The sequence below is a fragment of the Sapajus apella genome, unplaced genomic scaffold (genome assembly GCF_009761245.1).
Source record: "Sapajus apella isolate SASKATOON/1434 unplaced genomic scaffold, GSC_monkey_1.0 scaffold21, whole genome shotgun sequence".
Taxonomy (NCBI): Eukaryota; Metazoa; Chordata; class Mammalia; order Primates; family Cebidae; genus Sapajus; species Sapajus apella.
Genome location: NW_022436961.1, coordinates 3,954,434 through 3,977,307, shown reverse-complemented (window position 1 = coordinate 3,977,307; position 22,874 = coordinate 3,954,434). Strand labels below are relative to the sequence as shown.

The 22,874-nt window shown below is 41.3% G+C and overlaps 1 protein-coding gene across 2 annotated transcripts in view; it reads left to right on the top strand.

Annotated features, from left to right (window-relative positions):
- Positions 1–22,874, top strand: part of IDO2 (indoleamine 2,3-dioxygenase 2) — a 62,375-nt gene that overhangs the window by 34,063 nt on the left and 5,438 nt on the right. For both annotated transcript variants that reach the window (XM_032288127.1, XM_032288126.1), the window contains 3 exons: positions 422–521; positions 2,286–2,403; positions 16,822–16,873. In XM_032288127.1, the coding sequence (XP_032144018.1) occupies positions 422–521; positions 2,286–2,403; positions 16,822–16,873 (270 nt within the window). The remainder of the gene's footprint in view (positions 1–421; positions 522–2,285; positions 2,404–16,821; positions 16,874–22,874) is intronic.

Below are 22,874 nucleotides of genomic sequence, written 5' to 3'. Positions count from 1 at the left end.
AAAAAAAAAAAAAAAAAAAAAAAAAAAAAAAAAAAAAAAAGCATGGACTTAGCTGTTGCCTAGGTCTCTAGCTCCAAGACTCGGCTTTTGTTAGGAATGACATGATGGGCTATGGAACTGGCTCTGTAGAGAATCAGCTACATCAGTGACTCCACTGCTGGGATGGTCCAGGACCATCAGGGCCATGGTAGACACTGGGAGGCTGCCTGTCAGGTGAACATGAGATTGAACTCATCTGTTCTCTTTCTTCCCTGAACGTTGCTGAAGGTACATGCTCATCCTCAGGGATGTCTAATGGAGAGGAAGAAGTTGTGCAGTAATTAAATAATTGCCGTTATCTAATTCGGCAGGGACCTCTGGGCAGTGAGTACTCACGGTACACTCTCCACACCTCTAACCATGTGATCCTCTCCTTCCCAAGGAACCTGGAAACCATCATCTCATTTCCTGGGGGAGAGAGCCTACGTGGTTTTATACTGGTGACTGTTTTGGTGGAGAAAGCAGCAGTGCCTGGGATAAAGGTACCTTCTCACTTGATAGCACCTTTTCCTTTTAAATGAGTTTGAGCTTTGGATTTCTCAATACAAGTGAACATAGACCCTGTCCTGCTTAGTCCAAGTCTGAGAGAAGAGATCTAAGTTCTAGGTCACCATATTGGCTCCCGTTTCTCAATTCCTATAAAACTTGGAATAGACCTTATGTCCATCCAACAAACAGGCATTGTTCTGGGCAATGGAAAATTGGATCAAACAAGGCAGACATTGTCCCAGCTCTGACAGAAGCTCATGATGGATTCTGTGGGTCAAGATGAATTAACGTGGATTACAGGCGTGGGCCACCATGCCCGGCCTCAAACTGGAATTTCTTCAGGAATCAGACAGGTACCAGGAAGGCTGGATAGAAGACAAGAGACAGTGGTGCAGCCTGTGATCAGCTACAGTGCTATAGGAGATGTTAATGCCTTGCCTAAAAATATCTCAGTTAAATTTCTGCCTTCCCTTACTACCTTCCTTTTTTTTTTTTTTTCCTGAGGTGGACTCTCATTCTGTCCCCCAGGCTGGAGTGCAGTGGCGTGATCTCGGCTCACCTCAACCTCCACCTCCTGGGTTCATGTGATTCTCCTGCCTCAGCCTCCTGAAGTAGCTGGGATTACAGGCATGTGCCACTATGCCCAGCTATTTTTTTAATTTTTAGTGGAGATGAGGTTTCACCATGTTGGTTAGGCCTCGAACTTCTGACCTTGTGTTCTGCCCGTCTCAGCCTCCCAAAGTGCTTGGATTACAGGTGTGAGCTGACACTACCTCCCTTGATAAGCATCTATTGAGCACCTACTGTGTGCTCAATGGGATGACCCATTGCTGGCATGATTATTACAGCACTTTCTTTCCCTCTCAATAGTTAAACTCTATGCTTAGTTCTCAGCCATGTGCCTAGCCCATTGAAATATACAGAATCAAATATCAGCCTTCCAAGTGTAGTTCAAATAAAGTAGAGACACCAGGAAGGCTTCCCAGGAGAGGGGCTTCTAAAGCTGGGGGTTCTGTAGAATCTGTGTATTAGACCATTTTCACACTGCTATCAACATACTACCTGAGACTGGGCAATTTATAAAGTAAAGGGGTTTAATTGACTCACAGTTCTGCATGGACAGGGAGGCCCCAGGAAACTTACAACTATGGAGGAAAGCAAAGGGGAAGCAAGGACCTCTTAGCAAGGTGGCAGGAGAGAGGGAGAGCAAAGGAGGGAACGGCCAAACACTTTTAAACCAACAGATCTTGTGAGAACACTCCCTCGTATCATGAGAACAGCATGGAAGAACCTGCCCCCATAATCCAATCACCTCCCACCAGGTCCGTCCCTCAACATGTGGAGATTACAATCCAAGATGAGATTTGGGTGGGGACACAGAGCCAAACCATATTAATCTGACTTTATATGGGACAGCTTCAGAGCAAGGTAATTGAAGATGCAGAAGAACTGATCATAATATGTGACAAGTCCGAGAGAAGAAAACAGTAAAGTAATAGAACTTAGGCCCTTGAGAGGTACAAGAAGTAACAGCCAGCTGAAATTCCAGAAACACGTACCTAGGGGTCCGTCTGGGAGGTACCCAGGGAGCTATTGGCTGCCAGGCTGATCCCACAGTGGATCTAGCTTAGGATGCTCCCAGAAAGCTCTGACAAACTGTCCAGTCCTCCCCTGGGTTCCCACAGCACGAGGCTTCCTCTGCCTGCATGGACTTTAAGGGAGTGCTAATAAGTTGTGCATATGAATCTTATCCCCAGGCTCTTGTTCAGGCCATGAATGCCATGTTGCAGCCCAACCAGGAGGCCCTGCTCCGAGCCCTAAAGCAACTGAGACTCTCTATTCAGGACATCACTAAAACCTTAGGGAAGATGCATGGTAAGGTGCTTCCAGTGCTCTTTAAGGATCCCCCTGGGGTTCTGGGCTCTGCTTGGGGGAAGAGAGCCTGGAGACCAGGCACGTCCTGAAGGAGTGATGATACATTTGTCCACCAGATGACGCTGGTGGACTATCTTTGTTTTAGAGTAAATGCATATTACCTTGGAGAGCTATTGTCACAGCTTTGTCCTTTATATTCTCCCGTGACTAAGATGGTTTCCCTTCTACAGTGGCCAGATATTTCTTAAGCATGTTGAAGTCTTGCCTGAAGCTTGGGAGGAGGGGATGGGATGGCCAGTAACGCTGGTGGCATGTGCCCCATCCCACAGCGTTAGATACTGCAGGGTAGTTTGTCTGCACTCTCTAATGCCCCTTTTATTCTACCCCGCTCTGCTGGTTCCCGAGATGTCTGACCTTGGTTTTAAGCCTTGTCTAATGGATGCTCTGTGCTCTTTTTCTGCAGCTAGGGCAGGCTGAGTTGGCATAAGTGGGAAAGTTGTCAGAATCAAAATGGAGTTACTTGTGTTGAAGAAAAATTTTTAAACCTTGATAAATAGAGCTGGGGAGGGCTACAAAGACAGAGCTCTCATGCATAAATGCCTGATAACAAAATCTTTTCCAAAAGACTCTGCAAAAATCACAACCCTGACAACCTTATGCAAAAAAAATAACTTCTACGAGGACATCTGCCCAGTAACTCCCTATCCAATGTTGGCCTGGTGCCACCCTTTTTATTGGTGCTCATAGCCAAGGATAATGATCTCAAAACAGTTATGTAAGTGTCCTCATTTTTCCTTTAAAGATCTTTGACTTTCTTTATCTTTCTGAGTACACACCTTGTTTACTATGGCACACTTATTCCCATTGCAATGCCCTATTCCAGAATAAATATCAATTTCTATTAGGGAGCCTCTCCCTGTTACTTAGGTTAACATAGGCATGGTCAGTTACAAGGTTCACTCTTTCTGGATCGGTTACATCTTATTCTGGTTACTGCATTCAGTTTTCAACATCTAGGAGGCTCTTCAAATTCTTCTCTCAGAGGAATCTGAATAATGTGTTTACAAGGGTGTGAGAGAGGGGTGTGATTTCTTAACAAACCAGATTCTAAGTATCATTTTCAGATTCTAAGTATCATTTTCCTTGAATCCTGCTTTCCTATAAGAAAGAGGGATTCTGGGAGCAGAGAGTGTTTACGGGAAGCAGGACAGGAGGGAGGGAGAGAGACACTAGGTGGTGCCGAGCTTTATTATCTCGTATTAAAAAAGTAAATATATTTGTCCTTCCAGCCTCTCAGCACCAGTAGAAATCTATCTGAAGTAATAGGATTAGGTATTATTTCCATTCGATTTCCCGGTTTTATATTTGTATTTTCTCCATTTCCTTGAATTTTAATTTAAAGCCCTCATGATCACATCAGTAGGCCTTCTGCCAAACAACTCCCCCAAATTGTATGGTGGCTTTGCCAAGCTGAAATGAGATGAGATGTGTTTTAACTTTGCCAAGAAAGCCTGAATCCATCACTCAGGATATCAAGGCTATTAGGGAGACCGTGCAGGTGTCTTCAGATCACATGGATGAGTTCAAGAAAGTAGTTTTGGAAAATTATGAGAAACTTTCCATCCAGCCCCAGTGTATGTAGCAGTAAGATGGTGCACGCAGTGTCTGGCTGTCACAAGCTTTCCTAGGGCTTACTTGCAGACTCACTTCTTTTTATTTTTTTGAGACAGAGAGTCTCTCTCTGTCGCCCAGGCTGGAGAGCAATGGTGCGATCTCGGCTCACTGCCGCCTCTGCCTCCCCGGTTCAAGCGATTCTCTTGCCTCAGTCTTCTGAGTAGCTAGGCCTACAGGCGTGCACCCCCATACCCAGCTAAGTTTTGTATTTTTAGTAGAGATGCGGTTTCACCATATTGGTCAGGCTGATCTCGAACTCTTGACCTCAGGTGATCTGCCCACCTTGGGCTCCCAAAATGCTGGGATTATATAGGTGTGAGCCACTGTGTTCAGCCCAGACTCACTTCTTAACCCCAGGTCAACCCCATGTGCTCTCCTGTTCATCTTTTGCAGGAGATCTCATCGTCTGAGGAGGTCCCAGGGCTACCGCCCTTGTTTTCCAAAAAGGCACATTTTCCTACATAGATAATTTGTTTTAAATGTTTTACTCCTAGTTACATTCATCTAGATGGATAAATAGGTGAATGGATTGGACTGTGTTTTCTAAAGATGGCCCCATGCAATCCTGCATGCTCCTCCACCATGAGGCCTGAGCACTCCTTTCACCCGGGGGTGGACTCTGGCCCTGCTTGTGATGTGCGTGTCGCCAATATAATGTAGTAGAGGGGATAGCACAAGACTTCTGAAGCAAGACTAGAAAAAGTGATGCAGGTTCCACCTTGTGTCCTGAGCCATTAGATGAAGAGTCCACCTCCCCCGAGGCCACAATGCTGTGCAAACTACATAAACAAACCACATCAAATAGCCACGTGTCGGTTCCCCAGTTGGCTTCCGTCCAAGAGTGAAGGTGCCTGCAGATGGTTCTAGGTTCCCACCTCAACTTATGTCCCATCTTGAAGTCTTCTCAACTGAGGCAGCAGCCACTGTGGAGCAGAGACAAGCCATTGCCACTTCGTCCTGCCCAGATTCCTCAGCAGTCACCCACGCTGGAGTGCAGTGGTGCGATCTTGGCATATAGTGGTTGTTTCACGTCCCTATGTTTGGAGTGGTTTCTATGCAGCAATATAGTAACAAACACTACAAACTGCAGGACTTAAGGAATCACATGAACATTCCAGCCATGGTCTCTGGTTTGTGACTATTAACTTTCTTCTGCTTGACTTGATAAATAGAGCTTGGCTGGACTTTTTCCCTCTGCTTCCATTCCCCAGAATGGAGCGTACCACACAATTGCTTCTTTCAAAGCCCAACTTCAGCAGGAGTCATGAGCTCTAATCCCTTCATCCGTAAATACTTCCTTTCCAGGCACATAGACTCCCTTCACACACAGGGCTGAGTAGACAACGCCTGTTCCTGGCTGCAGTGGCATTTTGGAGAGCCACCCTCCTGGTACCTAAGTCACTAGTCCTTTGCCCAGCTTTTCTGTTTTGTTCAGCGCTTACTTCTCAGTGGAATTGCAGTGAGCAGAGATAGCGCCATTGCGCTCCAGCCTGGGAGATAGAACAAGACTCTGTCTCAAAAAAAAACAAACACAAAAAAAGAATTTTTTTGTTTTAGGGGTAATGAGTCATCAAAGGGTTTCTTTCTAACAATTTAGTGTATGCATTTAAATCAGGTTTCTTATTGAGTGAATTGGGGCTAAGCTGCAGTGTGAACTTCTGCTACTGTTTTTCTCTCTAGTTCCTTTGATTTCATGGAAGGAATTTTCTGTCTTAGCTTGTGAACTTATTTTGTCTAAACTCAATTGGAAAGTAGTTAACACTGGGATTCTTCTTGAATAAATTCTATATGATTATAAAATCATAGAGACATTTATTTCTTTTCCTTTTTGACCTAGGAACGTTGTTCACAAGCCAGACATGGTGGCTCACACCTATAATCCCAGCACACCGGGAGGCCGAGGGGGGCAGATCACCTGAGGTCAGGAACTAGAGGTCAGAGTAGCCAACATGGCAAAACCCTGTCTCTCTACTAAAAACACAAAAATTATTTGGGCATGGTGGCACATGCCTGTAATCCCAGCTACTCAGGAGGCTGAGGTAGGAGAATTGCTTGAACCTGGGAGGTGGAGGTTGCAGTGAACCAAGACCCTGTGACTGCACTCCATCCTGAGTGACAGAGCAAGACTCTGTCTCAAAAAAAAAAAAAAAAAAAGAAAAAAAGAAAAAAAAGGACGTGCACAGTATATTGTTAAGTGAAAAAAAGCAGGTTACGGAACTTGCATAGGAGCCTATTTTAATAAAAGTACACATATTTAGCAAAAAAAAGAACAAATGATATTTACTAAAATTTATGCATTGATTATTTCAACATAGAGGATGATAGTTGATTTTGTTTAACTTCTTCCCTCCTTTTTTCTATTTGAGTATTCTATAACGAAGTTATTTCTTAAATAGGGTTAGAAAGTGAGGAGTTATTAAACTTAGATTAGCCCAAATGTGCCCCTAGAGGCTCCTTTTAGCAGAGTGAATGTCTCTGTTCAGCCTGAATCTGGGAAATTGTTTCTACCTTATAAACTGGACTGTCCTTCAGAAATGACATTCACTCCAACTTCCTTTTAGGCAGACTGTATAATAGCAATTTTTGATATTAACAGTTTAAAACAAAAACCTTCAGATTAATTAACACCAAAAGAATAATTGAGAAGATACAAATCCTCACTTTAAAAAACAACCAAAGTAAATACCAAAACAATTATACAAAGTTACATTATCTAAGCTTAGTTTACTGCAAAGATCAAGACAGCACATTAGAAGTTGCTGGCTTCCACTCACACTGCTCGTAGTCCCACGATCTCTTCTCCAGCCGTTCACTAGCCCATGCACGAGGTCTGCACACACAACAATGCATATGATGTTTTTTGGTTCCTGCAGTATAATAGGAACCTTAACATTTCAATTAAAAGGCAAAATGAGGACGTTTACATTTGCCATCAGACTATAAAATTCCTCTTCTTCTTCTTCTTCTTTTTTAAGAGATTGAGTCTTTCTCTGTCTCCCAGGCTGGAGTGCGGTGGCACGATCTCAGCTCACTGCAACCTCTGCCTCCCAGGTTCAAGTGATTCTCCTGCCTCAGCCTCCAGAGTAACTGGGATTACAGGTGCACGCCCCCATGCCTGGCTAATTTTTTGTATTTCTAGTAGAGATGGGGTTTCACCATGTTGTCCAGGATGGTCTCGATCTCCTGACCTTAAGTGATCCATCTGTCTTGGCCTCCCGAAGTGCTGGGAATTACAGGCATGAGCCACCACATCCAGGCTAAAATTCCTCTTCTGAAGGATAATATTATAGTACTTGAAAATACGGTTTTAAAAAAAATTATATATAAGTGAAAGGGCACCATTTCACAAGCACTAGAACTACATTAAACTTAAATGAGTTCCAACACTCTTAATAATGCAATTCAAAAACAAGTCTAGTGTTGATAAAACTCCCATAACTAAAACGACATTAACAGGCACAATGAACGTTGCAAACAGTTAACGGGCACCAAGTTTAATAGGGCAGACAGTATTTGCTTCTGCATCCACACTTACTCAATTATACTGTTTAAAAAATGGTGCTGCTCCAGCTATGACTGCTTTACAAAAGAAATCATTTTAATAAATACAGTAAATGCTAAAACTCTAGCTGAACTATCATGCAAGATATATAACCAAGACAAATGTGATTCATAACATGAGCAACTTGCATTCAAAATGAACTCTACCTTTATATTTTATTAAAAAGGCAGACTTTATGGATTAACCCAGCTGCTTCCTGAATTACAAAAGTAGCATGACTCAAAATGAAAATAAGACACTGTCTACAAATGTCTGACAGTAATAAATTGTAATATACAATGCATACAGGAGTCTTACAGAGCAATAAACTCTCCTAGGAAATAAAAATGCTTTATACCTCTAAAATCCAAAGTAAAATTAAAAAAAAAAAATCATTGCCGGGTGCGATGGCTCACGCCTATAATCCCAGCACTTAGGGAGACCGAGGCAGGATTGCTTGATCCCAGGAATTTGAGACCAGCCTGGGCAACATAGCACAACCTGATCTCTACAAAATAAATACAAACATTAGATGGGCACGATGGTGAGTGCCTGTGGTCCCAACTACTCTGGAGGCTGAGATGGGAGGATGCACCTCAAAACTGCAATGAGCCAAGGTCATACCATTGAAGCCTGGGAACAGAGTGAGACCCTGTCTAAATAAATAAATAAATATCATTTATGAAAAAGATTCTCTAGTCAGAATTAACACCTCAACTAGTCACATATCAGGAAGCTACATTACAGCTACTTAATATACAAAGGGACACCTTTTCACCAGTCACTGTCTTCTGATATTTCTGTTCCAGAATCATACAGACTCTCCCTTCCCTACACTCCCCATCCCATCATTTCTTCTGACCATGGAAATAGAATTTGTTGAACACCAGAAATGTGTTGCTATGGTGGTGCACAAACCATAACATTTGCTGTTGTCCAGCTGAAGGTATGAAGCCGGCTGGTGACTGGCTAGCAAATGCCTGTTCTATAGCCCTGACTTCTCCACTAACTCCCTTCTCCCTTTTCCTAGCCTCTCTAAGTTTCTGAAGGGATAATTTCAGAGGTTCCGCATAATTGTTGAAGCCTACAGTAGACACGGCAAGAGAAGATCCTCTCCACTGGTCATTTCCAATTCTCTTAGTCTCGGTCACTTGCTGCTGATGTTACAAAGCTGATGAATGCACATACACATTCTCGAACACTTTCTTGGGCATTTCCCATTTGAGATATGGCATGTTTCATTATCCTTGTGACACGTGCAGTAAAACAATGTATATCTCATTCTCTGCAACTTTCTTTTGAACGATTTGTATCTTCATGACCATTCATGCCATCCTCACTGTCACCATGAGGCTGTATAACGTAATGACTCCTCCAGTGCAGTCTTCAGAAATTCCCAGCGCAGAAGCCCGTGTCATGCAGCGGTCTCCATTCGCTCCAGTGCAGCTCTGGCTGGCTCCCATGTCTCATCAGCTGTTTAGTTGGACAGGAAATGGCTTCAAGGGAACCAGTTCCTGTGTGGAGCTCTGCTTCCAGGACTCAGCCTCCCCTCCCTTCCTCCTTCCCATGCTAATGCTTTTTTCTTCTTCTTTTTTCCTTCTTTCTTTTCTTTCTTTCTTTTTTTTTTTTACATGCATTCTGTCACCCAGGCTGGAGTGCAATGATGTGATCTCGGCTCACTGCAACCTCTACCTCCCTAGTTCAAGCAATTCTCCGTGCCTCAGCCTCCCAAGTAACTAAGGTTATAGGTGTGCACCACCATGCCCAGCTAATTTTTTGTATTTTTAGTAGAGATGAGGTTTCGCCACATTGCCCAGGCTGGTCTCGAACTTGTGAGCTCAAGCAATCTGCCCACCTCGGCCTCACAAAGTGGTAGGATTACAGGTGTGAGCCACCACGCCAGGCCCCATGTTAATGCTTCTAAAGTTTGTCTTCACATCTTTAGAAATTCCTTCAGTACACCCTTTGGGACTTCCTCTAGTGAGTGTCTACTGTTGGCAAACTCTCCCATCTAAACATTGCCTTATTTCTCCTCAATTCCTGAAGGATATTTTGGCTAGCAGCTATATTCTTTTAGATGTTGAATATACCAGTACAATAGTTTCTGGTTTCCACGGTTGCTATTGAGACATTAGCTGTCAGTTTATCTCTCTCTGCTGATTACATGTACAAGTTTCTCTGTACCTGTCTACTTTTTGTGTTGCTCAATTTGCTGGCCTTAAGTTTCATTTTGCTCCTTTTTTTTTTTTTTGAGATGGAATCTTGCTCTGTTGCCCAAGCTGGAGTGTGCAGTGGTGTGATCTTGGCTCACTGCAACCTCCATCTCCTGATTCAAGCAATTCTCCTGCCTCAGCCTCCCAAGTAGCTAATTTTTGTATTTTTAGTAGAAACAGAATTTCACCATGTTGGCCAGGCTGGTCTCAAACTCCTGACCTCAGGTAATTCACCCGCCTCAGCCTCCCAAAGTGCTGGGATTACAGGCTTGAGCCACCACACCCAGCCACAGTTTTTAAACTTTTTATTTTCTTCCTCAAGAGAATGAGAAGAAAAGTCAAATGTAAGCTTTAGAAGTCTTGCCCAATGGCCAATCTGGAAATATTCTCCGCAAACATTCACCAGAAGTGGCCAGTGACCATGGGTTGCTTTTGGTGAGAGGAATTGATGGGGTCAGGAATGGGAGGAAAGCATATTTCTCATTAGATACCTTGCTGAACTTTGTAAATTGCTTGCCAAATTTGTTTCTTACCTAGACTTCATAAATTAAATAATTTCTTTAAAAATATTGACAAAATTTTTTAGAGGCTTAATTGATGCTGATTATAAGACATCCAGTAGAAATATGAGGCTTTAAAAGTGGGGACTGGCCAGGCGCAGTGCCTCATGCCTATGATCCCAACACTTTGAGAATCTGAGACAGAAAGATTGCTTGAGCCTAGATATTTGAGACTAGCAAGGGCAATATAGTGAGACCCTATCTTTAAAAAAAGAAAAATTTGCTGGGTATGGTGGTGCGTGTGCCTGTAGTCCCAGGTACTTGTCAGGTTGAGGTGGGAAGATCACTTGAACCCAGGAGGGTTGCAGTGAGGAGTGATGGCACTACTGCACTCCAGCCTGGGTGACAGAGCCTGTCCCAAAATCAATAAATAAAAGAATGACACCAGAGAGATACAGTTCGGTGGTCGTGACCATGGCTTGTCTAGTTGAATCTACTGGAGTGGATTGTTTGTCTACAATGCCTTGCCCTGTATGTCAGTAATGAATCACTGGCCACGTGACTTCCCTGAGGTGGGTTGGTAGGGAACGTTAAGAATATCATGTGAAAATACTGGAGTCATTCTAGGTGTGAGGCTTTACAACATTGACCCAATGCAATGATTTTCTGAGTTTTGCATTGTTTAAAAGCTATTTCCCAGTGTAAAACCTAAATTTCTACTCCTGAAAAGTTTAAAAAGCAAGTTTCTTGAGGTTTCCCCAGCAAAATAATAATACTTACAACACAAAATTTTGAAAAGATGAAGGTAAATTAATCAAGAACAGACGTTATATTTTTCTTGAGATTCATGTGGGTTTGAAAGGGTACGCTGCCTGACCAATAGGTTTTGTGTTTAGCTCAACAATGACAACAGGATCATCGGAAGACATTTAGCCAGGCACTAAATGGAGCTGGCCTTGGCCATTTGGGCAGAAGTTTAATCCTCGATGTTATTTTTCTACTTCGCTAGAAAGTCCCGTGGAAGGAAAAGCCACACAGGGAGGTTTCATCATATTTATGTTTAGGTCTTCTGGGTCCCCTGCAGGATAATGTCATTGGCTTCTGGGAACTGCCCTTCTTAGCCAAAATGCCCAGATTAAATGTGAAAGCAGGGGAACTTACACAGTCCTCCTTCACCAGCTCTGAACTGGTAGAGGAGGAAGTTCTCTATGTGGTACTCTCTCAACAGTCTTCAGAGTCAGCTCCCACAATACACTGATATTCTTCAAGATAAATCAGTTGGGGATAATGAAAAGAATATCAGATTCAGAATCAGAATATTTAGCTCTATTAATTTTATTAATAGCTGTGTAACCATTATAACTATGCTATACGCTATCATGCTATTTTGGGCAAAATTTTCTTGTTTTTCTTCTTGTTTTTTTTTTTTGGTTTGTTTTGTTTTTTTGAGACAAGGTCTTTCTTTGTTGCCTGGGCTGGAGTACAGTGTCACAGTCATGATCATAGCTGACTGCAGCCACAGCCTCCAATTCCTGGGTTCCCACAATCCTCCCACCTCAGCCTCCCAAAGTGCTGGGATTACAGGCAGGAGCCACCATTCCCAACTTCTATGCTTTTAAAAAATAAAATATTTAATTATATATAATATAGAATATATAAGTTGAATATATAGAATAATTGTAAAGTAAATACCCTCATACACAACTTCCACCTTAAGAAACAGATTATTACCAAAAACTGTTGCAACCTTCTGTGTTCTTATTTTCAACTTCATTCTCCCAAAACATTTCTTCCAGGTGTCATTATCTTATTATATTAATCATTCTCTTTCACTACCGAAAAAGTATTCCTAAACGGCATTTTATCATATGTTATTTTGTTTTGTATGGTTTTGAACCTTGTTTAAAAACAATTAAAATGTATGAATTTCTTCCTGCAATTTTCCTGTCTCACTAAGGGTCATCCACATTGGTCATACAGATAGAGCACGTATTCACCACTATACAGCATCATTTTGTGCAAATAAACTATGATTTACATATTCTGCACTTATATCTGTTTGTTTGTTTTGAGTTTGTTTTGCTAGGAAAAGCGATGTCATTACATATATTCATGCCCATAGCTATAGGTTTTCTGTAGGGTGGACACCAGGGAGTTGAATTGTTCAACAGGACTGTACATGCATCTTGAATTTTACTGGCCAACACCAATTTGTTCTTCACAATGTTTGAACTATGTTGAAATTCCACCCCCCATCACATTTAATGTTGTTAACTTCATTTCTTCATTCACTCATTCATTCATTCAGTCTTTTATTTATTTGTTTGTTGCCAGTCCAGTGGGTGTATAATGGTGCTTCATCATGGTTTTACTTTGCATTTCTCTGATTTCCTTTTTTAATTTTTAAAAAATTATTTTTATACAGAAACGGGGTCTCACTACATTGCCCAGGCTTCTCTTGAACTCCTGGCTTCAAATGATCCTCCACCTTGGCCCTTCAAAGTAACGAGATTGATTATAGGCATGTGTCACTGTGCCCAGCTGATTGCCCTGATTTCTGATGAGTAAACAATCTCCTCTCTCTCTCTCTCTCTGTGTGTGTGTGTGTGTGTGTGTGTGCATGTGTGTGTGTATATGGTTACTCTTCATTCATGCCTATTTTCTGTAAAATAAATGTCTTTCCTCATTTTTTTTTTTTTTTTTGAGACAGAGTCTCGCTCTGTTGCCCAGGCTGGAGTGCAGTGGAGCGATCTCAGCTCACCACAACTTCCACCTCCTGGGCTGGTTCAAGCAATTCTCCTGCTTCAGCCTCCCAAGTAGCTGCGACTACAGGTGCATGCCACCATGCCCAGCTAATTTTTGTATTTTTAGTAGAGATGGGTTTTCATTATATTGGCTAGGCTGGTCTTGAACTCCTGACCTTGTGATCAGCCCACTTCAGCCTCCCAAAGTGCTAGAATTACAGGCTTGAGCCACAGCTCCCGGCCGTCTTTCCCCATTTTTATATTAATTAGGCTTTTACCTTACTTGTTGATTTTTTATAAGTTTTTTGTACAATCTGGAGCCTGATTTTTGTTAATTATATGTGTTGCAAATGTTATAGTTCATCGTATGCCTTTTGAAAGTAAAAGTTCTTAATTTAAATATCGTCAACCTATCAATCATTTGTAAAAGTTTGTGGTTTAAGAGGTCATACATAAGAAATTATTCCACCATCATGTCATAAATACTTTTTTTTGTGTGTGTGACAGATCTTTGCTCTGTTGCCCAGGCTAAAGTGCTTGATCTCGGCTTGATCTCTGCTCACTGCAACCTCCACCTCCTGGGTTCAGTGATTCTCCTGCTTCAGCCTCCTAAATAGCTGGGATTATAAGTGTGTGCCACCACACTAGACTAATTTTTGTATTTTTAGTAGAGACAGAATTTCACTCTGTTGGCTAGGCCGATCTCAAACTCCTTATCTCAAGCAATCTGCCTGCCTTGGCCTCCCAAAGTTCTGGGATTATAGGTGTGAACTGCCATGTCTGGGCCATAAATACATTTGTATGTATTTTCTTCTAAAGTTTTGTCTTTCACTTTTAAGTTTTTAATTCATATATAATTACCACTTACTATTTATAATTATCTGTAAGTAGTATGAAATAAGAAATAAATTCTATGCCCCTCCTACAGATAAGCACAAACCTGCAATATTAGCACAGTCCTATGTCAGATTTTCTAAAATGAATGTGTGTGTTTTCTACGCTCTCTGTTCTGTTTCATCTGTCTTTCCCTGCAACAATATCATCTGCCTTAAAAACTCTAGCTTCGAGGTATTCCTCATTTTCAAGTAGAGCAAGCCCTGTTGAATCAGCTAGCCAAGTTCCATTTTAAAAATCTATGTTGGAGCTGGGTGCAGTGGCTCACACCTGTAATCCCAGCACTTTGGGAGGTCAAGGCAGGCGGATCACTTGAGGTCAGGAGTTTAAGACCAACCCAGCAAACATGGCAAAACCCCGTCCCTACTAAAAATACAAAAATTAGCTGGGCATTGGGCTCCTGAATTCCAGCTACTTGGGAGGCTCAGGCAGGAGCATTGCTTGAACTTGGCAGGCAGAGGTTGCAGTGAGCCAAGATCACACCACTGCACTCCAGCCTGGGTGACAGAGCAAGACTCCATCTCCAAAAATAAAATAAAAATTTCAGATTGGAAATTTTGCTCAAATTTTATTAAATGTCTACATTAATTTGGAGAAAAATGACATGATTTTGATATTCTATTTAATATTTCTGTATTATGAATAAGTCAAATAGGCAGAGAATGGTATAACATAATAACTAAAATTCCTGGGTGAACTACCTCAAATCATTTCTTCATATTGCTGGATATTCTTCTTTTGTCATATGGCCTGAAATATTAGAGAACTCTTCTCTTCAATATATTTCTTCTTTTAGATATTCATATTGAGTTTTCCTGTCTATGAACATGGTATTAGAGAATATATCCCTTTGGGAGGCCAAGGTGGGTGGATAACCTGAGGTCAGGAGTTTGAAACAAGCCTTGCCAATGTGGCAAAATCCCATCTCTGCTAAAAACACAAAAATTAACTGGACATGGTGATGCATGCCTATAGTCCCAGCTACTTGAGAGACTTAGGCAGGAGAATTGCTTGAATCCAGGAGGTGGAGGTTGCAGTGAGCCAAGACCGTGCCACTGCACTCCAGCCTGGGCAACAGAGTAAGACTCTGTCTCAAAAAAAAAAATAAATTTAAAAACAAGACTATATCCTTTAATTTACTAGTTTTTCTTCAGTTTCTTTCAAGTTAAGAGGCTTACCTATCTTCTGCTTTATTCATAGTTACTTGATATTTTTGTTTCTCATTAATACAGTGTCTTTCAATTTAACTGCCTCTTACCTATTCATTGCCAATTTAAAAAATGATATTGATATTTGAATATTAACCTTAAACCTAGCACCTTGGTAAACACTATTATCCATTATAATAATTATCAGTAGATTATATGTGTTTTCTATTTATAAATTGTATTGTTTGAGTAGAATGCTTTGTTTCTTCATTTATAAAATTAACAATTCTTATTTCTTTTTAATTTTTTTTCTTATTGTCCTGGCTAGGACCTCTAACACAGTATTGAGTGGAAGTGCTGATCCTTGTTTAGTTTCACATTTAAAAAAATTGTTTTTAATACTTTACTGTTAAGTATAATATATACCATAGGCTTTTCTGTGGTTTCTTTTTATCCATTTAAGAACATTATTCCTAATTAGCTGAAGTTTTCTGCATGTCTGTTTTAATCATGAATGGATTTTTTACTTCTATTGAAATTGTTTTACGTAAAAGATATTTTACCCCTGTTGAAATGATTATTTCACTTTACCTCCTTTAATATGCTAAGTTGGGCAAAATATTAAAGTATTACCAGTCATTCTGCTTCAGCAAAAAGCGGTAGTTTCATATCAGCTTTGGTGAAAATAGAGCATCAAATAAGTAAGACATAGAAATAGGACCCAGTAAAAATCTAGCGCATAGGGCATTGTCATATGTGAGCAGGCCGGCTGTGGCTCAATGGAGGAGCATCTGGAGGCTGAAGGAAGACATGAGTCACCAGGATCAGGAGAACTTCAGAGAAATTAGGGAGCAAGAAAAAGAAATAGGAGCAAAGGCTTTTTGTGATGGTAGAAAAACGAAGTTGATGATATGGAGATATTATGATTTAGGTCTCACATCAAAGATGTAGATACATAGGTAGACTGATTGATTGATATCTCAGAAACAGACAAAGACAGAGACCTCAGTAAGATAGACATAAGCCAGGTGACAGAATTCAGAGGTCCTACTATGAAAACAATAGAACAACCTTCAAAAGTTGATGAAAAGAAATTTAGTACAAATAAGAGGGCAGGCTTCCTTACATTACAATTTAATAAACTGGAAGAATCGATTATCCCTGAACATTGGAATAGATAAAAAATAGCTGTTTCTATTACCAAAGGCAGCTAAACATGAAGCTAAGTGAACCTGTCTTTGACCTAGTGTGGCAATCCCTGGGCAAGGACACTTGCTCTGCTCCTGTGTCCTTTGCGGAATATTCAGACCTTCAATTGCGCATTGATGAATTTAGTTTTCATCTCTTGTGAAAGCCTTGAGAGAGGTGATTCTGTCTGCTTTTCTTCTCTTCCCTTCCCTCATTTTCTCAAACATCGCCTGTTTAAAATATTAAATTTTTACAGGTGGCCTTGATCTCTTTTTAGTTGTTATTTTAAGTACAAATAGAAAAGGCCAACATATGGCATAGTTTAGAAGTTCTGGGAGCACCCATGAGGGGAACTGCAGAAGGGAACATTCTATCCCTCTTCTGCTGTAGCTTTCATTCCAGCTTTGGTGCATATCAGATAGAGAAGGAGCTCTGGGAGAGCAGCAGGGCCCAGGCACATGTAACCAATTGCTTTCTTTGCCTCTAATAAAGTTCACATTTTGATTGCTTCTCCAGATTATGTAGATCCAGACATATTTTATGCAGTCATCCGGATCTTTCTCTCTGGGTAAGTACAGTTCAGTTGTTTTCCTGTGTGAGGTGCCTGTAGCATTGACTGAATGTACAAGGTGAGAAACAGACAGAAACTTCTTAGCCTAAGAAACATACCAACTGACCCTTGCTGGGATCCACTCTCAGATAAAAGAAGTAGGATACCATCTGCACGATAAATAACACTGAGGACTAAAGATTGAAGTTCAGAGTGATTGTCCCTAGGCAATTTAGATCCATTTGTATTCACTCTTCTTAGAATTCTAGCTCAATGACAGAAGGAGAAGAAAAACGCAGTGTGTCACTCACACAGTTCTATCACTTACATATATCTACTTTTTCTTCTTGTTATTAAGGCACGTAGAGGGGTGAATAGTGAAGTACAGGGTTGGAGAGCATAGACTCTCCTTCTAAAGTTCCTGGACGAGCTACACTGTGGTTTGAATGAATGTGTCCCTCCACAATTCATATGTTAAAAACTAATTGTGACAGGCACGTATTCGAAGGTGGGGCCTATGGGAGGTGATTATGTCTCCTCTGAGAGGAGAAAACAACCCCCATGAGTGGAATTAATGCCCTTATAAAGGGCTGGAGGGAACTCCCCTGGCCCGTTTTGCCCTTTTCCCTTCCATTCCTTGTCCTTTCCACTATGTGAGGACAGGAGTTGAGGACATTGGAATTGGAGACCAGGCCCTCACCAGATACTGAACTTACCAGCATCTTGATCTTGGACTTCCCAGCCTCCAGAACTGTGAGAAATAAATTTCTGTTATAGGAAGTCCCCAACTCAATACGGTTTCACATATGATTTTTTGACTTTATGTTGGTTCAAAAGCATACATACTCAGTAGAAACTGCTTTGAGTACCCATATGACCATCCTGTTTTTCACATTTGGTACAGTATTTAATAAATTCCATAGGCTATTCAACACATTGACATAAGATAAGCTTTGTGTTAGGTGATTTTCCCCAACTGTAAGCTAATGTAAGTGTTCTGAGCATGTTTAAGGGCAGCTAGGCTAAGCTATGGGGTCTAGTGGGCCAGGTATATTAAATGCATTTTTGCCCTGTGATATTTTCAGTTTACAACGGGTTTATCAGGACATAACCCATTGTGAGTTAAGGAACATCTATATTTACAAATTACCCAGTCTAATGTATTTGATTGTAGAAGCAGAAACAGACTAAGACACTACCCCAAACCATTTTTTTTTCATATTTCTGAGTATTCTTTTGTCATATGGCTTGAAATTTCTTCACATAGAGAATGCTACTTTTATTTATTTTATTTTATTTTATTTTATTTTATTTTATTTTATTTTTGAGACAGAGTCTTGCTCTTGTCACCCAGGCTGGAGTGCAGAGGTAAAATCTCGGCTCACTGCAACCACTGCCTCTGGGTTCAAACAATTCTCCTGCCTCAGCCTCCCGAGTAGCTGGGATTAGAGGCAGCCACCACCAAGCCCGGCTAATTTTTGTATTTTTAGTAGAGACAGAGTTTTGCCATGTTGATCAGGCTGGTCTGGAACTCCTCACGTCAGGTGATCTGTCTGCCTTGGTCTCTCTAAGTGTTGGAATTACAAGCGTGAGCCACTGCGGCTGGCTGAGGACTCTACGTTTATATATATGCTTTGCTTAAACAGATGAACCATTCTTTCCTTGACATGTTTTAATCAGATTGCCTTCCTATTAACTTCGAAAAATTAAGTTTTTTATTTGTTTTTGTTCAATTTTTAAACAGTGAAAAATGAAAGGTAGAGAGGCAACGGATGGATGAGCTGAATATGTCAGATAGATACCATCTAGTGGGCCATCTTATTAACTGAGAGATCCTGAAGTGCTATCAATAGAAATAATCTGAAGAAGTGTCTGGATACAGCAAGAGACATGCAAACGCTAAACATCAATTACTGATATATTGCACTGGTGCAAGGACAGAGAAGCAACACATACTAAGTGTTTTCTTTAGATTGGGTGGGTCTGATGTGTGAAGCGCTTCAAATGGAGTCCAGCCTGGGAGGGAGTAGGAATGGAATCCTCCTTGTAAAGGGTGCAGAGTGGAAGCAAGACAGTTTCCAAGGTTGACAGTAATAGGTGCATGGTTTATGGGCGAAAGGGAAAACAAAAAGAAGGGTGCAGAAATGGAGCTGCTGGAAGTGTGCCTCAGAATTTAGACTTTCTCTGTAAACCTTTGATAGGATTAGAAAGAGAAAAATGGACCATTTTTTAAAAAGTTGCATGCTACCACATAGCAGACTTATACTACAGATGCAGAAAGGCTGGGATTTAGGAAGCACCCAATTCTGGAAAGCCCCTTTGTGCTTCACACTGCTCTCTAAATCTGTATGTTTTCTCTTGTTGCATAACAATTTACCATAAATTTAGCAGCTTAATACAGTACGCATTCATTGTTTCACAATTCTGTAAGTCAGAATCATAGGCAAGCTCAGCTGGGTTTTCTACTTAGGGTCTCAAAAGGCTGAAGTCAATTTATCTGTTGGGCTAGGCTTTTAACTGAAGATCCGGGGAAGAATTCCCTTCAAAACTCATTTAGGTTGCTGTCAGAATTCAGTGTTTTATGGTTCTAGAACTGAGATCTGTTTCCTTGCTGGCTGTAGGACAGGCGTTGCTCCCAGCTTCTTGAGGCATCCAGTATTCCTTGTCACGTGTTTTATTTCATCTCAGTATTGGCACTTTGTTTGTTTGTTTGTTTTGAGACAGAGTCTTGCTCTTGCCACCCAGGCTGGAGTGCAGTGGCACGAACTTGGCTTACTGCAACCTCCGTCTCCCTGGGTACAAGTGATTCTCCTGCCTCAGTCTCCTGAGTAGCTGGGATTACAGATGCCCACCACCACGCTGGCTGATTTTTGTATTTTTAGTAGAGATGGGATCTCATCATTTTGGCCAGGCTGGTCTGGAACTCCTGACCTCAAGAGGTCTGCCCGTCTTGGCCTCCCAAAGTGCTGAGGTTACAGGAGTGAGCTACTGCACCCGGCCAGCATTGGCACTTCTAATCTTTCTAGCACTCTGATTCCCTCTCACTTCTCCTTCTATCACTAGCCAGAGAAAACTCTGATTTTAAAGGTCTTATGTGTTTAGACTCAGCTTACCTAGGTAATCCAGGATAACTCTCTATGTCAAAGTCAACTGATTAGTAACCTTAATTACACCTGCAAAGTCCCCTTTGGCAGAATATATCATACTGACAGACATGATCTCTCATAATACTAATGGCTCTAAGAATTATGATATAAATCTTGGAGAACCATTTTTAGAATTATGCCTACCACAGTATCCTTCAAGGAATAAATTGATTCTACTTCTTCCTTATATCAGAAGCATCTCCTGAGGATGGACTATACCTTCTGAAATTCCCATGATTAGATGGCAACTAGAAGGTGATTTTCCTTTTATTAAAATAAATTCCGAGTCATTGACACGTTTTATCTGTGATTTACATGAATGCCTCCCCTCTGTTTCTTACCCTCAAAATATTTCCCATGTAGCTAAGTGGCCAGTACTAAATCCTGCATGCATTGATAAGTGTAGATGGCCAAAAACATCTGTATTGTTGGGAATTCCCATTGGCATTGTCTTGAAAAAATGTGAATTTGCTTATTTTTTCTTTATCCTATTTTTTGTTTTATTTTTCGTTTTTATTTATTTATTTTTTTTAGACAGAGGTCGCCCAGGCTGGAGTGCAATGGCGCGATATTGGTATGGTATCAATATCACTGAAACTTCTGCCTCCCAAGTTCAAGCGATTCTCCTGCCTCAGCCTCTCAAGTAGCTGGGACAACAGGTGCATGCCACCACACCCAGCTAATTTTTGTATTTTCAGTAGAGACAGGGTTTTGCCATGTGGGCCAGGCTGGTCTTGAACTCCTGACCTTAGGTGATCCACCCACCTTGGCCTCCCAAAGTGCTGGGATTTCAGGCGTGAGCCACTACACCTGGCCTTTTTGCTTACTTTTTAAAAAACATTTTTATTCAGAAAAATGGCGATATATCATGTGTAGATGATACGTATTTATTCCTTTCAGTTTCCACTCACATTAAATTCCTCAAGGAGGTTCACCTTTGAAAAAAAAAACAGGCAAAAAACAAGTCATCTCTCTTTTTTTTTTACTAAAACCTCCTCTTTGCTTGGGGTTGCTAGAAAGTTGCTGCAAAAAAGGCTTAAAAATATCTTGCCTGCAGATATTTGAAAGGAAAATGGTTCCTCTGCTTTCACAGTAGCATCTTGGACCTGAGAATGTATGGGAGCAATATTTGGTCTGCTCAAAGAAACACAATTTCCCTTCCTCAGACTAGAATTACCAAGCTAGAGAACATGACTTTTGAAAGTAGAGTGCTTCTTTTATCTTTTTTGACTTTTACGCTGATGTTTTCTCTGTCACCGTCAATGTGACATCCTCTTCAAGGTGAGGCACTGGAGGCAGATTGATTAATGCCACTTGGCCGTTTGAGACATTGGATGGCATCTTAAGCTGGCCATGTTCTTTCAAGAACTATGCTTGGGTCTACATATTCTGGATATATAATACATGCTTACAGGATGCTATTTTTATTTTTATATTTTTGAAACAGAGTTTTGCTCTTGCTGCCCAGGCTGGAGTGCAGTGGCATAATCTTGGCTCACTGCAACCTCTGCCTCCTGGTTCAAGCCATTCCTCTGCCTCAGCCTCCTTAGAAGCTGGGATTACAGGCACCCACCACCATGCCTAGCTGTAATCCCAGCTACTCAGGAGGCTGAGGCAGGAGAATTACTTGAACTTGGGAGGTGGAGTTTGGGGCGAGCCGAGATTACGCCATTGCACTCCAACCTGGACAACAAGAATGAAACTCTGTCTCAAAAAAAAAAAAAAAAGAGAGAGAAGAGTGAGGTGATAGCAGAGACTGGATCATGTAGAGCTTTGCCAGCTTCTTTTCTGAGAGAGATGGACAACACTGACACTCTTTGAAAAGAATAACAACATGATCTGTCTTCGGCTGAAACTCATCTCTGTATTGACTAAGTAGGAAATAGACTCTGAGAATAAAGATGGGAGCAGGGAAAATATTTGAGAAGCCATCATGACAGTCCGGGGTGGTGGCTTTCACTAGGGTAGAAGGGTTAAAGGTGTTGAGAAATGGTCAGATTCTGGATATATACCGAAATCAAAGTTGATAGAAAGATATGAGTCAAAGATAATTTTCAGGTTTTTGGGGCCTTGTTCACTGAGAAAACAGAGCCATCATTTACTCCAATGAGGAAGAGTGTAGGAGGAAGAAGTCTAGCACAGAAGAAAGGAAATCAGGAAATCAGTTTGGGGACACACTCACGTCAAGTAGTCAGTTGGATGTTCCAGTCGAGAATATAGGGGAGAGGTCCAGCTAGAGGTGTAAACAGCTTTTTATACTTGTAAATAGTCAGGATATAGGTTTTTTTTGTTTGGTTTTGTTTTGTTTTTGTTTTTGAGACAGTCTCTCTCTATTGCCCAGGCTGGAGTGCAGTGGGACAATCTCAGCTCACTGCAACCTCAGCCTCCAGGTTCAAGTGATTCTCCTGCCTCAGCCTCCCCAGTAGCTGGGACAACAGGTATGCAACACTACACCAGGCTAATTTTTGTATTTTTAATGGAATTTTCACTGTGCTGACCAGGCTGGTGTCGAACTCCTGGCCACAAGTGATCCTCCCACCAGGGCCTCCCAAAGTGCTGGGATTATAGGCGTGAGCCACGGCATGCAGCCCCCAGAATATAGTTGTTTTCTCAATCCATGAGGCTAGATGAGACCATTTGGGAACTGAGAGTAGGAGCAGTCCAAGGACTGACATTTTGAGACTGCAACATTTAGCAGTAGTCAAGATGGGAAGGAGCTAGTCAAAGAGCCCCAATGACTACATAAGACCATCGCCCAGATTACAAAGACAAATCCGAACAAGTGTGTCCATATCTCACCCAACAGCAGTTACGTCTTTCATATTTCTTCCCCATAAAATGTTGTTCATCAACTTTATTAAACCAGCGTCTTA